Source organism: Pomacea canaliculata, linkage group LG7, assembly GCF_003073045.1.
Source record: "Pomacea canaliculata isolate SZHN2017 linkage group LG7, ASM307304v1, whole genome shotgun sequence".
Lineage (NCBI taxonomy): Eukaryota > Metazoa > Mollusca > Gastropoda > Architaenioglossa > Ampullariidae > Pomacea > Pomacea canaliculata.
Genome location: NC_037596.1, coordinates 3,310,023 through 3,326,823, shown reverse-complemented (window position 1 = coordinate 3,326,823; position 16,801 = coordinate 3,310,023). Strand labels below are relative to the sequence as shown.

Here is a 16,801-nt window from a genome sequence, read left to right as displayed (position 1 = left end):
CCTTGACATTGTGCATGTGTCCTCCGTTTGCATCAGCCTCCACACGAGGCTCACTCAATGAAAACCTTCACACCGACTAGACTCCAGGTGAGTTATATTCTTTATGGATGTACTCGTGAAAAACTTTCTATAATCGAGACTCCATTAGCCGGACACTCATCAATCACCGCGATGCCACACTTTACCTACATGTTTCTTTTGTCCCCCAGGTGCTTCTTGTCACCATGGCGACCAACACTAGACACACACAACAGGAGATCAGGTTGCTCATTATATCGATGATTACGGTGATGATAGAGGTAACTATACGTGGATCCCTGTGCGGATGTATGGCTGGACGGTTCAGGATGTGAAAGACATAATTTCCCATCATTCAAAGGTCATCCACAGTGACAATGTTAACACGGAAACAAATTCATTGTGTTGACTGGAAATGTAATGTGAATTAGGTTTCTTGTTCCTGTTACACTTAAGCATCATAAATATGACAAATATTGATGCAGAAAATTAACGGTGAAAACAACTAGTGTCTTCGACATGGCAGTTTCGATGGATTGTGACAACTGTCACGTTTCTGTTATCAGTAAACAGATTTTTTGAGGAGTGATAAGTAGCACTTGTGGAATTATGCAAACAACGAAATAAATCGTTCCCACTGAATGGCGCAATGATGACAATGATACAAATATAACACAAATAAATTATATAAAATAGAAAAAAACTAAAAAATAAGATGTCTTCAGTACATTTTGTTTCTGTTTTAAAGAAAGACTTTTATTTGTAACTAGACGTGTAAAATTAAGAAAAATGTAGTTATGTCCGGAAAGTATCTATTATTCCATATTAGGCATAGGTTAGAATTTGTATTAAAACATTTTATTTTGAGGGAGTAGTTGTACTGTAGAAGAAAAGCATTTAGGGACATGCAAAAAATATGTACAAAACACTTACACTTTTCGCCAGAAGTCTGTGGATGGACATGCCTTTGTATCACCAAGAAGGTCAGGGTTACCACCAGGACTCTTCCCATAATCCACCGGGAGAAATACAATTATATTATAATTTGAACAGTTTAGAGTGTCTTACTCCTCCAAAGAAAATAACTGAACAATGTCCTGATATGCTCGGTCAAGTGCTGAGCTAGGGAGCAACTGAGGGAAGGTTTTAATAAGAAAGTTTAACCTCGGCGATGCCCTACTTTCGTTTTCTTGTCTGGAGGCTTTCGCAGCCTTCTTGAATTTCCTGGCAAAAAAATATTTTTAGTCAGTTAATGCTCTGTTGTTATCTGTTAATAAATGTGAGCTATTATACTTATTTTAATTTAGACATAGTAAAGCAGCCGTAGTTTGTTTTTTTTTTTTTTTTTTTTTTGGTTAAAGGTTTACAATTGCATTGAATAGTTTTGAAGAACCGCATTTTTGCTACACTTATTTATTTGTTTATCAATATGCACACGCACACACCAAATAAATCAAAACATTTTAAAAGATTTTTTTTATAAGTAGCAAATTTTATTTCTGAAATACATAAATCAAGAGGAAGACGCGCATTTATGAAACATTCTATACACAGAATAGTTAATAAAATCTTAGCAGGTCTGAACAAGAAATTTTTTTTTTGTTTGCCAGTCTGACTTTTTCTCTCGTTCCTTGCTAAAGAAGGAAGTTAGTCCTGAGTCACACATCATTAATAAAAGGAAGAACATGCAGCTGCGACACGTGATGGGGTTTCAGAGGCTGGGCTCGGGTCTGCAGGCTGCTGGACACAAAAAAGGTTTTAGAGCCGATGATACTGATGACATGTGTCGCAAGTTCTAGGACTAGATTGTGAACCAAACAACGATGAAAAATGTTGCTATTCTCCGAACAGAGTACTACAACTGTACTGTAGATTCACATAAAGTGTCTCCATGGTAACAGAGACTGAATGCAGTCATGATGCAAATTTGGGGAGAGGTGGCGAGGTTGTCCCTGTATCTGTGGGTCACAGGTTCCAAATAGTCATCAGGGAGGCAGCGTGTGACGGTTGGACCTGCCGACTGTTCTACAAAGACCAGACAAAAACATTATATTAAGATAGATAAATTCTTCTCAAACATGGTAGTAGGATTGTTATTGCATTATTGAACAAGTATATGAGCAAGCTGTAACTACAACTTGTTGGAGTGATAAACAAGTATTTGTGTATAAGTTGTAATGTCGCAAATAACTTCTTCGACCATACTTACATTTTTAATTCTCTCTCTTCTCTTTCACTCCTTAAATATTTTAAGTTACATTTAAATTAATCTTTATTTGTTTATGTTTTGTTCCGTTGTGTAATATAAAGTGTAATTATACTCGTTATTCGAAGTGATCTGAAGATTTGTCAACAATTGACTACCACGTTTCTCATTTTACTAGAAACAAAAAGACATCTAGTGAATTGTTAAAATAAAAGAAGGAAAAAATTGTGAAAGAAAACATTTTCATCAGTATCTTATCCCCACGTCACTTCTTTCGATTAAAAAAGATCCATTCTACATTCATAATATTTTTATTTAGAGCAGTGTATGCTTGAAGTTACCGGTCGTGGCGACGTCTGACACCGGAAGTTCCGCCATCTTGGTGTTGCTGTCCTCTTTACCGTTTGCCGTTGCCGTTTCTCCACAGACCTTTATACACTAACCGCGAATAGTCAGAGTGACCTGCGCCTTCATCTTGTAGAGGGTGTTCGTAATTTTCATGAACTAGGAAAACAAAAAGTATTGCTGTTAAAAATATTCTTTTAAGTCATTTATTTTGCCGTCATTTTCTTAGAAACTCAGCCTCAGCTTCCGTTACTTCAAAACAATGTTTGATGTTCTGTGAAACTTTCATTTTCCAACTTTACTCTTGCTGACTAACCTTGTTAAAAAAATCATAAAAGCCTTTAAAAACAAGGGTATGATCAGGGAAATAGCTTATCGTTTTTACATACATCAGAGCTTACTACCTCTGTCAGGTGATGAGTTCCTTGGTGTGCAGCGTCGTCTGTTATTTCAGAATATTCATACTCTTTTTGTAGAGAGTGACTGTTCTCCCGAAGGGACAGAGACTGGGACGGGGCTGTGTCTGGATTTTCTTCTAGTCTGTCGTCTGCTGACGGATGGATTGCTCTTGCTGTAATCACATTTGGACAGATATACAGACAGACAGGCAAATAGGTAGATAAACAACTAAATAAAAAAAGAGATAACAAAAATATAATTTAAGAGTTAGACAGATATAAAACAAAACAAATTACTTAGTTTACAGACAGAGAAATGCCCTTCTTAATGTTAATAAAAAAATTGATAGCAGACACGAGAAGTTGAGAACAGTTAATCGGTTTAAAAATATAGAACTGTGTAGGAACAAAATATTCAGCTGCCTTGCAAGCAGCTGGAGAGGAAATAATGAGTGTGCCACGTGACCTGACCTTTTCTGCGTCTGTAGACGTAGACGCTGATGACAATGATGATAGGGACGATGATAACTGCGGCGGTAACTGCGCTGGTGACGAAGATGACATTCAGGTTATCGCCTCCGGCTGCAGTCTGAATACCTGATGTAGATGTCACAGTACTGTCATGAGTACTCCCATTATCATCTACTGCAACAATGTGACGAACCCATAAAAATTCTTCATATAGCTATAAATAACTCCTGCGTCATTTAAATCCAGAAATCAAATACTTATCATGGACCTCTAAAATAAATATTTTAGCAGGAATAAGCATTATTCTGTTCCTATTAACGACATCTATACAACAAAAAAAAGACCAACACTCACTCTTACCTTCACAACACCCAGACACCCGCCCATCTGCACACACGAACACCCGAGTGCGCGGGCGCGCGCCCACACACACACACTTGTGCTCAAGCTAATAATGATTTACCCGAAGACTTACCCTGTACATCAAATGAGATTTGAGCTTTCTTTTGAACTTGTTTACTTGTTGAATCGCTCCAGTTCCAGATGTAGACACTGCGGCCTGACTGGTTAAACTGTCTGTACAACAGGGCCGAGCCTCTAGCATCGTGTGTACACCGACAGTACACAGACAGGTCGGTAATGCTGCAGGTCCGATTTTGGATGAGGACGCTGCAGATGCCCACATTGAATCCACCCTGGGTTAAAGACACCTTATACCGGAACCAGTCTGGAGTGTACGAGCAGTTAGATGTGTTGAGGTGAAAGGTTATGCTGACGTAACTGTTTACTAAAGCTGTAACAGTGTCTCCATCTTTATAACCTGCGAACTCCACGTCTGCGCCTGTTGATCGGAAAACAACACTCAGGCTGATTACAATTATTCTAAAATACATCTGCTGTTAGGTGCATACATACAATCATGCACGCACAAAATTACAATCGCGCCCACACACACACATATAACAACGCTTTTAAAAATATAAACTAAACAGTAAGAAAAGAATGTCAAAACACACCTGACAGTATGAAAACAGTTACAAGGACAATAACATGAGCACATACATTGCATACATATATACAATCATATCATTATGAATATAACTGTAGACGTGTCATTGCAGGAGACTCACAGAGAAGCAAGACTAAAAGTCGTTCACTCACATGTTTCTTCTGTCTCGCAGACGCTGACCATCGACATGATAAACAACACCAGGGCCGCTCGTACTGCCATGAAAGCTGCTCACATCATCGATGATTTCAAGAAAGGACAGCTATCTCTAGAGCAGAGGAAGGCGAAGAAGGACACAGAAACAAGGGGTCACGTGGTTGCCGGTATGTAAGAACTGATGAGTCTGTGTACGAGGAAGTATTTTACTGTATTGTGTCTTACTGACAGAGGTTTCGTGTTGTCGTTGAGAATGCACGCCAGAGGGGAAAACAATACTCGACTTGCTATACAGTAAACTTCCTTTACATACAGCAACATTTGTGATGAATAATAATAATAACGTGCGATGTCCTGCTGGTAGCGAACAGCATGGTCTGACATGAACAATTAGCCAACAATATCTACGGTTTGGTAGACGCGATATCTTACAAAAATAAGTTTTATCAATACAATGCAAGTATAACCCAAATATTCTGGTATATCTTTAGTAATAATAATAAAGGGATGTTATATAGCGCGTTTCCCTACCTAGACAGGGCTCAGTGCGGTTTACACACAGTAAGAAAGACACAAAATGCAGGTAACACACAAATGAACACACTCCAAGAAATGTCAGCAAACAAGCGGAGAGAGGCACAACTAAGGGACTAAAGACAGAAAAACCTGCACATCAAGCATGTCTGAGAAGCCTGAGTTCTCACTTGAATATAATGATCTCAGCTTTTATAGTGGGACATCCCAGGCTCTCATCACATTATAAACACAGCAACACAACAAACAACATTCCTGTGGCTCTCTGTGAAGTTATCAAGTTATCAGAAACGTTGGTCAAATCGTCAAGAGAATGTCCAGATGATCAAGAAGCAATAAAATGTTAAAACGGTGAGTGTTTGTCACTGATGAAAAGTCTGTCACGGAGACGACTTGTACAGGTGAAGAAACTGTGATAGCAGGGGAGGACTAACGGCGACGAGAAAGTCGATAACAAGAGAAGAAAACCAAAATGCCACAGGAAAGCAAACAACCAAGCACAGGCCAATGATGTCATCAAAAAGTACAGGTGAGTACAACAGGCAATGAAAGTACAGCACGTCAAAGCAGAAAAACAACAATGAGGAGAGCTAACCCCCTCAAGCCTGATATGCGAAGGGACACCACTCTCTACATAGATGTATCAAATATTTGGTTATTGACTGGACAATATGTCCACGACATTTACATCAAAGACTAAGACAAGGTACTCACCTCAACTTTGCGGTGAAATGGTCAGCAGATCTCACACAGCCGCCGAGATGAGTCGAGAATTTCACGAGATTCGATCAAAAAATTTTATGTTATAAGGCTATGACGGTTTACAATAAAATAATTCAGCGATAGTAAAACACAACGAAGTTTTGGTGATGGCAAATGGCCAGTTATGTTTAGGTAGAAAGATAAATTCTTGTTGAACAGGGTAGCAGGAATGTTAACGAAGAAAAGAAAGACATAAAATATTGTCAGTTTTAAATCATGGAAGATCGATACACTTGGAAACAAAATTAATCTCCTTTCAAGAAGCTGTAGCGGAAATAATTAGAGTGCCTTGTGGCCTGACCTCTTCTGCGTCTGTAGACGTAGATGCTGATGACAATGAAGATAGGGACAATGATAACTGCGGCGGTAATTGCGCTGGTGACGAAAATGACATTCAGGTTATCGCCTCCTGCTGCAGTCGGGCTATCTGATGTAGATGTCACAGTACTGTCATGTGTATTCCCAATATCATCTACTGAAACAATGTGAGGAACCCATAGAAATTCTTCATATAGCTATAAATAACTCCTGCATCATTTAAATACAGAAAAGATATATTTATCACGGACATTTAGAATATACAGACTCAGGGTGTTAGAAGGAATCAACATTATTGTGTTTGAATTAACCACGTGGAAATACAAAAAGGAAATCTTTCTCACCGTAACACCCAGACACCCACTCATCTGCACGCGCACACACACAGACACACGTATGCGCAAAATAATACGTTTAGTAAGCCAACACGTACTCTGTACATCAAATGAGATTTGAGCTTTCTTTTGTACTTGTTTACTGGCTGAATCGCTCCAGTTCCAGATGTATACACTGCGGCCTGACTGATTAAACTGTCTGTACAATATAGCCGAGCCTCTAGCATCGTGTGTACACCGACAGTACACAGACTGGTATATGTTGTTGCAGGTCGTATTTTGGATGAGGACGCTGCAGATGCCCACATTGAATGAAGCCTGGCTGAAAAACACCTTAAACCGGAACCAGTCTGGAGTGTACGTGCAGTTAGATGTGTTGAGGTGAAAGGTTACGTTGATGTAACTGTTTACTGAAGCTGTAACAGTGTCTCCATCTTTATAACCTGCAAACTCCACGTCTGCGCCTGTTGATCACAAAACAACACTCAGGCTGATTACAATTATTCTTAAATACATCTGCTGTTAGGTGCATACATACAATCATGCACGCACAAAATTACAATCGCACACACACACACACACACATATATAACCACGCTTTTAAAAATATAAACTATACAGTAAGAAAAGGATGTCAAAAACACTCGTTCACTTACATGTTTCTTCTGTCTCGCAGACGCTGACCATCAACATGACCGTCAACACCAGGGACGCGCGCACTGCCATGAAGTCTTCATACCATCGAGGGTTTAAAGAAAGGACAGTTAGCTCTAGAGCAGAGGAAGGCGAAGAAGGACACAGAAACAAGGGGTCACGTGGTTGGCGGTATGTAAGAACTGATGTGTCTGTGTATGAGGAAGTATTTTACTGTATTGTGTCTTACTGACAGGGATTTGGTGTTGCCGTTGAGAATGCACTGCAGAGGGGAAAACAATACTCGACTTGCTATACAGTAAACTTCCTTTACATACAGCAACATTTGTGATGAATAATAATAATAACGTGCGTTGTCCTGGGGCGGTTTACAAGAGAAAGGCTCATACACACAGTAAGAAAGACACAAAATACATATAATACACAAAGAAATCACAGTCCTATAAATATCAGCAAACAAGCGGAGAGAGGCACAACTAAAAGTGTAAAGACAGAAAAACCTGCTCATCAAGCATGTCTGAGAAGCCTGAGTTCTCACTTGAATATAATGATCTCAGCTTTTATAGTGCAACATCCCAGGCTCTCCGCACATTAAAACACAACAAAACAACAAACAACATTCCTGTGGCTGTCTGTGAAGATAAGATGTCAGGTCGTCCTGCAGGATGACATTCATAGACTAAGATGCCGATGAGATAGGTCTCCAGATAGGAAAGTCATGTGACTAGAGCAGAAAAGAGTGATAATCAGAAACGTTGGTCAAATCGTCAGGAGAATGTCCAGATGATCAAGAAGCACTAAAATGTTAAAACGGTGAGTCATTGATGCAAAGTCTGTCACAGAGACGATTTGTACAGATGAAGAAACTGTGATAGCAGGAGAAGACTAACGGCGACGAGAAAGTCGATATCAGGAGAAGAAAAACAAAATGCCACAGGAAAGCAAACAACCAAGCACAAGCCAATGATGTCATCAAAAAGTACAGTTGGGTACAACAGACAATGAAAGTACAGCACATCTAAGCAGAAAAACAACAATGAGGAGAGCTAACCCCCTCAAGCCCGTTAGGCGAAGGGACACCACTCTCTATATATATATATATAATATTTGGTTATTGACTGGACAATATGTCCACGACATTTACATCAAAGACTAGAACAAGCTACTCACCTCAACTTTGCGGTGAAATGATCAGCAGATCTCACACAGCCGCCGAGATGAGTCGAGAATTGCACGAGATTTCGATCACAAATCGCTTTATGTTATAAGGCTATGACGGTTTACAATAAAATAATACAGCGATAGCAAAACACAGCGGAGTGTTGGTGGTGGGCAAAGGCCGGGTTATGTTCAGGAAGTTTAGTTTAGAAAGACAAATTCTTGTTGAACAGGGTAGCAGGAATGTTAACGTAGAATAAAAAGAGGTAAAAATATTGTCAGTTTAAAAATCATGGAAAAAGATCGATACACTTGGAAAAAAATATTAATCTCCTTTGAAGACTCTGTAGCTGAAATAATGAGTGTGCCACGTGACCTGACCTTTTCTGCGTCTGTAGACGTAGACGCTGATGATAATGATGATAGGGACGATGATAACTGCGGCGGTACTTGCGCTGGTGACGAAAATGACATTCAGGTTATCACCTCCTGCTGCAGTCGGAATACCTGATGTAGATGTCACAGTACTGTCATGAGTACTCCCATTATCATCTACTGAAACAATGTGAGGAACCCATAGACATTTATCATACAGCTAGAAATAATTCCGCGTCATTTAAATCCAGAAAAGATATATTTATCGTGGACCTTTAGAATATACAGACTCAGGGTGTTAGTAGGAATCAGCATTATTGTGTTCCAAATAACCACTTCTATATAAAACATAAATCTTTCTCACCTTCATAATATCCAGACACCCACTCATCTGTACATAAACACAAACACGCATACGCTCAAAATAATGAGCTAAGTAATCCAACAAAGACTTACCCTGTACATCAAATGAGATTTCAGCTTTCTTTTGCACTTGTTTACTGTTGAATCGCTCCAGTTCCAGATGTACACACTGCGGCCTGACTGGTTAAACTGTTTGTACACAACAGGGCTGAAGCCTCTAGCATCGTGTGTACACCGACAGTAGATAGACAGGTCAGTGATGCTGCAGGTCGATTTTGGATGAGGACGCTGCAGATGCCCACATTGAATCCAGCCTGGCTGAAAGACACCTTTAAACCGGAACCAGTCTGGAGTGTACGTGCAGTTAGATGTGTTGAGGTGAAAGGTTACGCTGACGTAACTGTTTACTAAAGCTCTAACAGTGTCTCCATCTTTATAACCTGCGAACTCCACGTCTGAACCTGTTGATCGGAATACAACACTCAGGCTGATTACAATTATTCGAAAATACATGTGCTGTTAGGTGCATACTTACAATCATGCACGCACAAAATTACAAACACACACACACACGCACACACACACACACACCTCTTGTGCATACATTGTTATACATACATAAACACGCCTTTAAAAAATAAAACTACACGGTAAGAAAATTATGTCAAAAGCATACCTGTCGCTATGAAAACAGTTGCACAACAATAATGTGAACACATACATTGCATACACATATATATACACACCATCATATCATTATTGATATAAAGGTAGAAGTAACGTGTCATGGCATGTAGACAGAGCGAGAAGCAAGACTGAAAGTCGTTCACTTACATGTTTCTTCTGTCTCGCAGACGCTGACCATCGACATGATAACCAACACCAGGGCCGCGAGTACTGCCATGAAATCTTCACATCATCGATGATTTAAAGAAAGGACAGCTATCTCTAGAGCAGCGGAGTGCAAAGAAGGACACAGAAACAACGGGTCACGTGTTTGCCGGTATGTAAGAACTGATATGTCTGTGTATGAGGAAGTATTCTATTGTTTTTGTCTTACTGACAGAGGTTTGGTGTTGCCGTTGAGAATACACGCCAGAGGGGAAAACAATACTCGACTTGCTATGCAGTAAACTTCCTTTACATACAGCAACATTGGTGATGAATAATAATAACGTGCGTTGTTCTGGGGTGGTTTACCAGAGAAAGGCTCATACACACAGTAAGAAAGACACAAAATACATATAATACACAAAGAAATACAAACCTATAAATATCAGCAAACAAGCGGAGAGAGGCACAACTAGTCATGTGACTAGAGCAAAATAGAGAGATAATCAGAAACGTTGGTCAAATCTTCAGGAGAATGTCCAGATGATCACAAAGCATTAAAATGTCTGTCACAGAGAAGTACAGATGAAGAAACTGTGACAAGCTGCCACAGGAAAGTAAACAGCCAACCACAGGCCAATGATGTCATCAAAAAGTACAGGTGGGTACAACAGGCAATGAAAGTACAGCACATCAAAGCAGAAAAACAACAATGAGGAGAGATAACCCCCTCAGGCCTGTTAGGCGAAGGGACATTACTCTACATATATGTAATATTTGGTCATGGACTGGAGAATATGTCCACATTAACATCAAAGACTAGGACAAGGTACTCACCTCAACTTTGCGGTCACATGATCAGCAGATCTCGCACAGCCGCCGAGATGACTCGAGAATTTCACGAGATTTCGATCACAAATCGCTTTATGTTATAAGGCTATGACGGTTTACAATAAAATAATACAGCGATAGCAAAACACAGCGGAGTGTTGGTGGTGGGGAAAGGCCGGGTTATGTTTAAGTAGAAAGACAAATTCTTGTTGAACAGGGTAGCAGGAATGTTAACGAAGAATAGAAAGACAAAAATATTGTGATCGATACACTTGTAAACAAAATTAATCTCCTTTCAAGAAGCTGTAGCGGAAATAATTAGAGTGCCTTGTGGCCTGACCTCTTCTGCGTCTGTAGACGTAGACGCTGATGATAATGATGATAGGGACGATGATAACTGCTGCAGTGGTTGCGCTGGTGACGAAAATGACATTCAGGTTATCGCCTCCTGCTGCAGTCGGGCTACCTGATGTAGATGTCACAGTACTGTCATGAGTACTCCCATTATCATCTACTGAAACAATGTGATGAACCCATAGAAATTCTTCATATGGCTATAAATAACTCCTGCATCATTTAAATACAGAAAATAATATATATTTATCATGGACTTATAGAATATAAAGACTCAGGTTTTCAGCAGGAATCATCATCTTTGTGTTCCAATTAACAAAGATTTTACAAAACGGAAATCGTTCTCACCTTAATAACACACAGACACACGTGCGCACAAAATAATGCGCAAAGTAAGCCCTCAACATGGACTTACCCTGTACATCAAATGAAATTTGAGCTTTCTTTGAAACTTTTTTCCTGACTGAATCGCTCCAACTCCAGATGTATACACTGCGACCTGGCTGCTTAAACTGTCTGTACAATATGGCCGAGCCTCGAGCATCGTCTGTACACCGACAGTACCCAGGACCTGCCGATGATGCTGCAGGTCCTATTTTGGATGAAGATGCTGCAGATGCCCCCATTGAATGAAGCCTGGCTGAAAGACACCTTAAACCGGAACCAGTCTGGAGTGTACGTGCAGTTAGATGTGTTGAGGTGAAAGGTTACGTTGATGTAACTGTTCACTAAAGCTCGAACAATGTCTCCATCTTTATAGCCTGGAAACTCCACGTCTGCGCCTGTTGAGCAAAATACAACACTCAAGTTGATTACAATTATTTTAAAACTACATCTGCTGTTATTTGTAGACATACAATTATGCACTCACAAAATTACAAGACACACACACACACACCTCTCGTGTAAACATAGATTTACATACATAAACACGCCTTTAAAAAATAAAACTATACGGTAAGAGAAAGATGTCAAAACACATCTGACTCTGTGAAAACAGTTACACAACAATAACGTGAACACATACATAACAAACATATATACAATCATATCATTATGAATGTAACTGTAGACGTGTCATAGCTGGAGACAGAGCGAGAAGCAGGACTGAAATTCGTTCACTCACATGTTTTTTCTGTCTCGCAGACACTGACCGTCGACATGATGGCCAACACCAGGGATGCGAGTACTGCCATGAAATGTGTTCGTATCATCGATGATTTAAAGAAAGGACAGTTAAGCTCTAGGGCAGAGGAGGGCAAAAAAGGACACAGAAACAATTGGGTCACGTGTTTGCCGGTATGTAAGAACTGATGTATGTGAGGAAGTTATCTATTGCTTTGTCTTACTGACAGAGGTTTGGTGTTGCCGTTGAGAATGCACCCCACTGGGAAAAAATACTCAACGTACTATGCAAAATCAAAATTCCTTTACACACAACAAAATTTGTGATCAATAATAATAATAATAAGAAGAAGAAGAATAATGGGCAGTTCCCTGCTGAACACGCTTTGATATGCACAATTAGCGAAAAATACGGTACAGTAGACAAAATATCTCAAAAATAAGTTTAGCGAATGCAATGCAAGGATAACCTGAATATTCTGGTATAGCTATAGTAATAATAATAATAAAGTGATGTTGCATACCGCATTTCTCTACTTAGTAGAAGGCTCCGTTCGAATTACTTATGTGTAATCATCCAATTATTAACTATCGTGAGAGACATTGTGAGAGACTGAAAAGACAGACTGACAGTCGGTCACTTACATGTCTCTTCTTTCACGCAGACTATGACTGTCACCATGGTAACCAGCACCAGAGATAATGCAATGGAAAGCTGATTATCGAGGATGTCATCGATGACGATGAGGAAAGTGCAAACAAAAGTATAAAATAAAGTGTTTGTCTATAGGTAAGATCTGATGGTTGTGCTCATGAGGAACTATTTAGCTGCATTCTGTCGCACTGACAAAGGTTTCTTGTTTTTGTTGACACTGCGCGTCGCCAGGAAACAACACTAGACTGACCTGTGTAATTCCTTTACACACAATAACATTTATAATTTAAAGTCTACTCACAGGTCCTCTGCATAAAAGAATTTTATTGTATGAACACACTGCATTGTGAGCTGACAATCGGTCTACCATAACTTTTTTTACCACCGAGACTTCTGAACTTTTTCTCTCCTAAGCATGTCCTCTTGGTAAAATACTGAACTGTAAGTTAATGAATTTTGTATTTTTTAAATTTACCTTGAATTCATGAGATCATCAGAATTCCTGTAACATAAAGTCATTGATCTGAAACTAGCTACACCACATCAGACTTTTAAAAAAAATTTCCACACGTTATCTGTTCTTGTCTTTGTTTACTTATTTTGTGTTTCTTTGCGATAAGGCACTTGTACCTTTCATAAACTCGACCAGTGTGTTTGAACTATAGAAAACGAAATAACTAAGGAAGGAGAAACTTGTTTGTAAATTTATGTGTTGGCTTGAGCAATGTTGTATCTAACGTTTTTATCAAGTTTGGCGAAACAAGATAGGATACAAACTTTTTTTTTTTTACATTTCCTTACCAACTCTGTTTTCCTCACGTGACTCAAGCTGGCACACTGAGCTGCTGCTCACTCACATATCTAATACATCAGGTCTTTCCGTTACAGACAAAGGCTACAACAACATGAATCCTGCATTTAAAACTTGATTCTTTTCTCTACAAATTACTTCTCTTCATTTAAATTCAACAACAGTATATTCACTCTCTTTTTCAAATACAGTTTCTTTGTGATAAAGTGAGGTAGATATGTACATGCAGACTATGTCCGACAAGTTTTTGTGAAAAGGTATATGTATCTTATGATTCTTCTCACTAAAAACCAGCGTGGTTCTATAAATGAGATTTGCTTTCATACATTACTTATTATCATAGATATTACCTATAGATGCTGTGTACATTGTCACATACATGCATTGTCACATTTCTATTTTATTATTGTTTACCAACGTATGAATAACGTTAAAACCAAACTCTCAAGCAAAATGTTATTACTCACCTACAATTTCCAGTGTTCATTCTGAAGCAATCGAAGTCGCAAACTCCAAAACGGACAGCTTCTTAATAAAATTGCACTGGTACAACAAAAAATAACACACGATCCTGACTTTAGTTGTACGGTCCATGACCAGCAGATGTTACACAACCGCCGACATGAGGCTGACAATAATGTACGTGGGTGGGTAGGTAACTTAGTGACACGCAGACAGACTTCTCCCTACCTTAGGTTTGAAGAAGGAAGCTGTGCTCAACAATAGCTAAAACAGAGGGGAATGTCGGGGGGTTGGGTCGGACGATCAGTCGCATCACTTCCCTCCAAAATTTTCAACGCTTTTTTTTTCAAATATTTATTTGTATTACTCTCTATGTAATCATTGCCTCGTTTGGTCACTCAGCCTGTCTGAGACTCTAATCAGTTACCGGACAGTTGACGAGAAGTGAAAAAAAATTTATATCAATACTTAGCTCCGCCATTTCCGTTCCTGAGCTCACGTACTTTTTTAATAATTAATGATGTGACACAAAATATATTGAAGAAAAATTCAAAAGTAAATACACAACGAAACAGAGAAATATCCATGATCAAGACGCAAAAACATAAATCTTTAAAGTAATGATATCGAGAAGGAAAGGACTGTCGCTACCTTTTCTGATCCTGTAAATGTAAATGACAATGACAATGGCGATGCCGATGACGCCAGCAATGATGATGATGTTGAAGAAAATGACTTGAAGGTTGACGCCATGAGAGTTCGTCTCTGTTTCTCCTGGTGATGGTGTGCTAACATCAGTATCAGCTTCGATAGGGTAGAGTGTAGAGTGGGTGGGTGTTAATGTTGTAACAGCAGTTGATGTCGCGTGTAGTCTCCTCATTGTGTCAACATCTACACTTCCCGGAATAGACACAGAAAGCTTCAGTTTAGTATATTCACGGAAGTTGCAGTGTAACCATTGACCAAAGAGAGCTGTGGTATGATTATCCCCTGAATTATTCAGCAAAAAAGTATTTTAATCCTTATTTTCATTTACTTTTACATACACATATACACGCACGCGCGTACACACACATGCACACATAACTCGACAAAGAGATGGTCATCACCCTTGGCACTCACATATAACACACTACTAAACAATTGTCTGCTTCATGTCTTCAGATACTTACTCGAGACATCAAAAATGATTTGTGCCTTCTTCTTCAGCTGACCGGAGGTAGAGTCACTCAAGCTCCATATGTAGGAGACATTGCCGGACATCTTGAACTCCCTGTACAGCTGGGCAGCACCATTCAGGTCATTCACACAGCGACAATAGGTGGACTTGTCTGAGATATCACATATCTGACCATCGAAGATGATGCTGCAGATGTCGAAAGTGAAATTCGCCGGATGATAGGACACCTTAACCCGGAACCAGATAGGTAAGGTCGTGCACTTTGTCTTGTTGATGTGAAAAGTCATGTTCAAGTAAGTTTTCTCCTCAGTTTTAACAGTTTCTCCATCTCTGAAGCCACGAAACTCCAAGTCTGCGCCTGTTAAAATGAACACGACAGCAGCTCGTTATGGACACATACAAAAATATCTCCCTACGCACCCAGAAAGTCATGACTTTTTTTATCTTAAAAATATTGGAAGATCTTTACCAGAGAAGATTAACTTATTTTAAACTTTACATGGTCGCCATGCAGATAGAGATGAACAAATTTTACAGAGAGGCTAGTACTGAAGATTTAAATGGATAAGCTGTACACCCACTGCACACTTTGTGGTACACCAAGCCTAGAGCTTCATTAACATTATTTGTACAGTTTTTCTTCTTAAGCACAGACTGTATTCGAGGTTCATTCTCTAAAACATATACTTCGCAACCGTCACTAGACATAAGTTACATTCTTTACCCGAATTTATCCTAAGAAGCATTTCTCTAGACTCGACCTCATGGTACTTACACCCCATAATCACTTCACTGCAACATGTTACCTACATGTCTCTTTTGCACTCCAGGCGCTTCTTGTCACCATGACGACCAAAACCAGACACATGCAGAAACGGACAGTGTTCCTCATTGTATCGATGATCCTATCGAAGATATGGGTAAGTTTTCTTGGAGACCGGTGAAGGTGCGTGAAAAGGCGATACACGGCGTGCAACAAATAATGATCGGTCGTTGTGAAGCACAATCACAATAAGTATTCAAGCGAGGAACAATACTTTAAGTGATGTTAACTGATATACTATGACTTGAACAAACAGGTTTCATATTCCTTTTACAACTTAGTATGGTAAAAATTAAAACTTAACTCTCGGTTGACATCCGGTTGGTTTTCTCCAGCTGTTGAATTAATGTCTACATAGTATTTGACAGCTATCTGCCCTCATCTCACTAAAATTCCTAAATAAAACTTCCGTTATATTGAGTTAGGAATAGTTTTATTTGAGAAGAATAACACCTTGTTGCAATGACACAACGATAATACTAAGACAAGTATGACAAATAATATTTCTAAATAATGAAAAACCAATAAAAAAGTTTTTTTTTTTCTGATGAAGTTAAAAGATTTTTTTGTTTTTAAGTTCTCATGCAGGCAATTAGATTATAGAATTTAGAAAATAAATCTCTGTCA

General features: G+C 39.1%; 2 protein-coding genes across 5 annotated transcripts; both read right to left on the bottom strand.

The window, feature by feature from the left end:
- Positions 1–1,489: 1,489 nt before the first annotated feature.
- Positions 1,490–9,385, bottom strand: LOC112568742. Of its 4 annotated transcripts, none has more exons than XM_025246209.1 (10): positions 9,196–9,385; positions 7,209–8,916; positions 6,651–7,016; positions 6,201–6,371; positions 4,600–4,715; positions 3,914–4,279; positions 3,439–3,609; positions 2,974–3,140; positions 2,566–2,728; positions 1,490–2,043 (listed from the first exon to the last, which is right to left on the bottom strand). In XM_025246209.1, exons 5-9 carry the CDS (start codon positions 4,667–4,669, stop codon positions 2,663–2,665), a joined length of 840 nt encoding a protein of 279 aa, XP_025101994.1. In that variant the 5' UTR covers positions 4,670–4,715; positions 6,201–6,371; positions 6,651–7,016; positions 7,209–8,916; positions 9,196–9,385; the 3' UTR covers positions 1,490–2,043; positions 2,566–2,662. The 4 variants fall into 4 exon arrangements, with proteins under 4 accessions (XP_025101994.1, XP_025101995.1, XP_025101993.1 ...); XM_025246210.1 differs by having other exon boundaries at positions 3,439–3,564; XM_025246208.1 differs by having other exon boundaries at positions 3,439–3,612; positions 7,209–8,919; positions 9,196–9,383.
- A 1,200-nt stretch (positions 9,386–10,585) lies between these two features.
- LOC112568744 lies at positions 10,586–11,917 on the bottom strand. The gene is made up of 2 exons (XM_025246211.1): positions 11,534–11,917; positions 10,586–11,275 (listed from the first exon to the last, which is right to left on the bottom strand). The coding sequence occupies exons 1-2, from the start codon at positions 11,742–11,744 to the stop codon at positions 11,049–11,051; spliced, it is 438 nt and encodes a 145-aa protein (XP_025101996.1). The 5' UTR covers positions 11,745–11,917; the 3' UTR covers positions 10,586–11,048.
- Positions 11,918–16,801: the final 4,884 nt, after the last annotated feature.

Excerpts from the sequence above, each read along its gene's own strand:
- LOC112568744 (XM_025246211.1), bottom strand. The coding sequence starts at position 11,744 with ATGGGGGCATCTGCAGCATCTTCATCCAAAATAGGACCTGCAGCATCA. Across the intron at positions 11,276-11,533 it reads AATTTCATTTGATGTACAGG|ATGATAATGGGAGTACTCAT; the intron begins GTAAGTCCATGT and ends TTGTTTCAGTAG.
- LOC112568742 (XM_025246208.1), bottom strand. The coding sequence starts at position 4,669 with ATGGCAGTACGAGCGGCCCTGGTGTTGTTTATCATGTCGATGGTCAGC. Across the intron at positions 3,613-3,913 it reads AATCTCATTTGATGTACAGG|TAGATGATAATGGGAGTACT; the intron begins GTAAGTCTTCGG and ends ACATTGTTGCAG. Across the intron at positions 3,141-3,438 it reads CGTCTACAGACGCAGAAAAG|CAAGAGCAATCCATCCGTCA; the intron begins GTCAGGTCACGT and ends ATGTGATTACAG.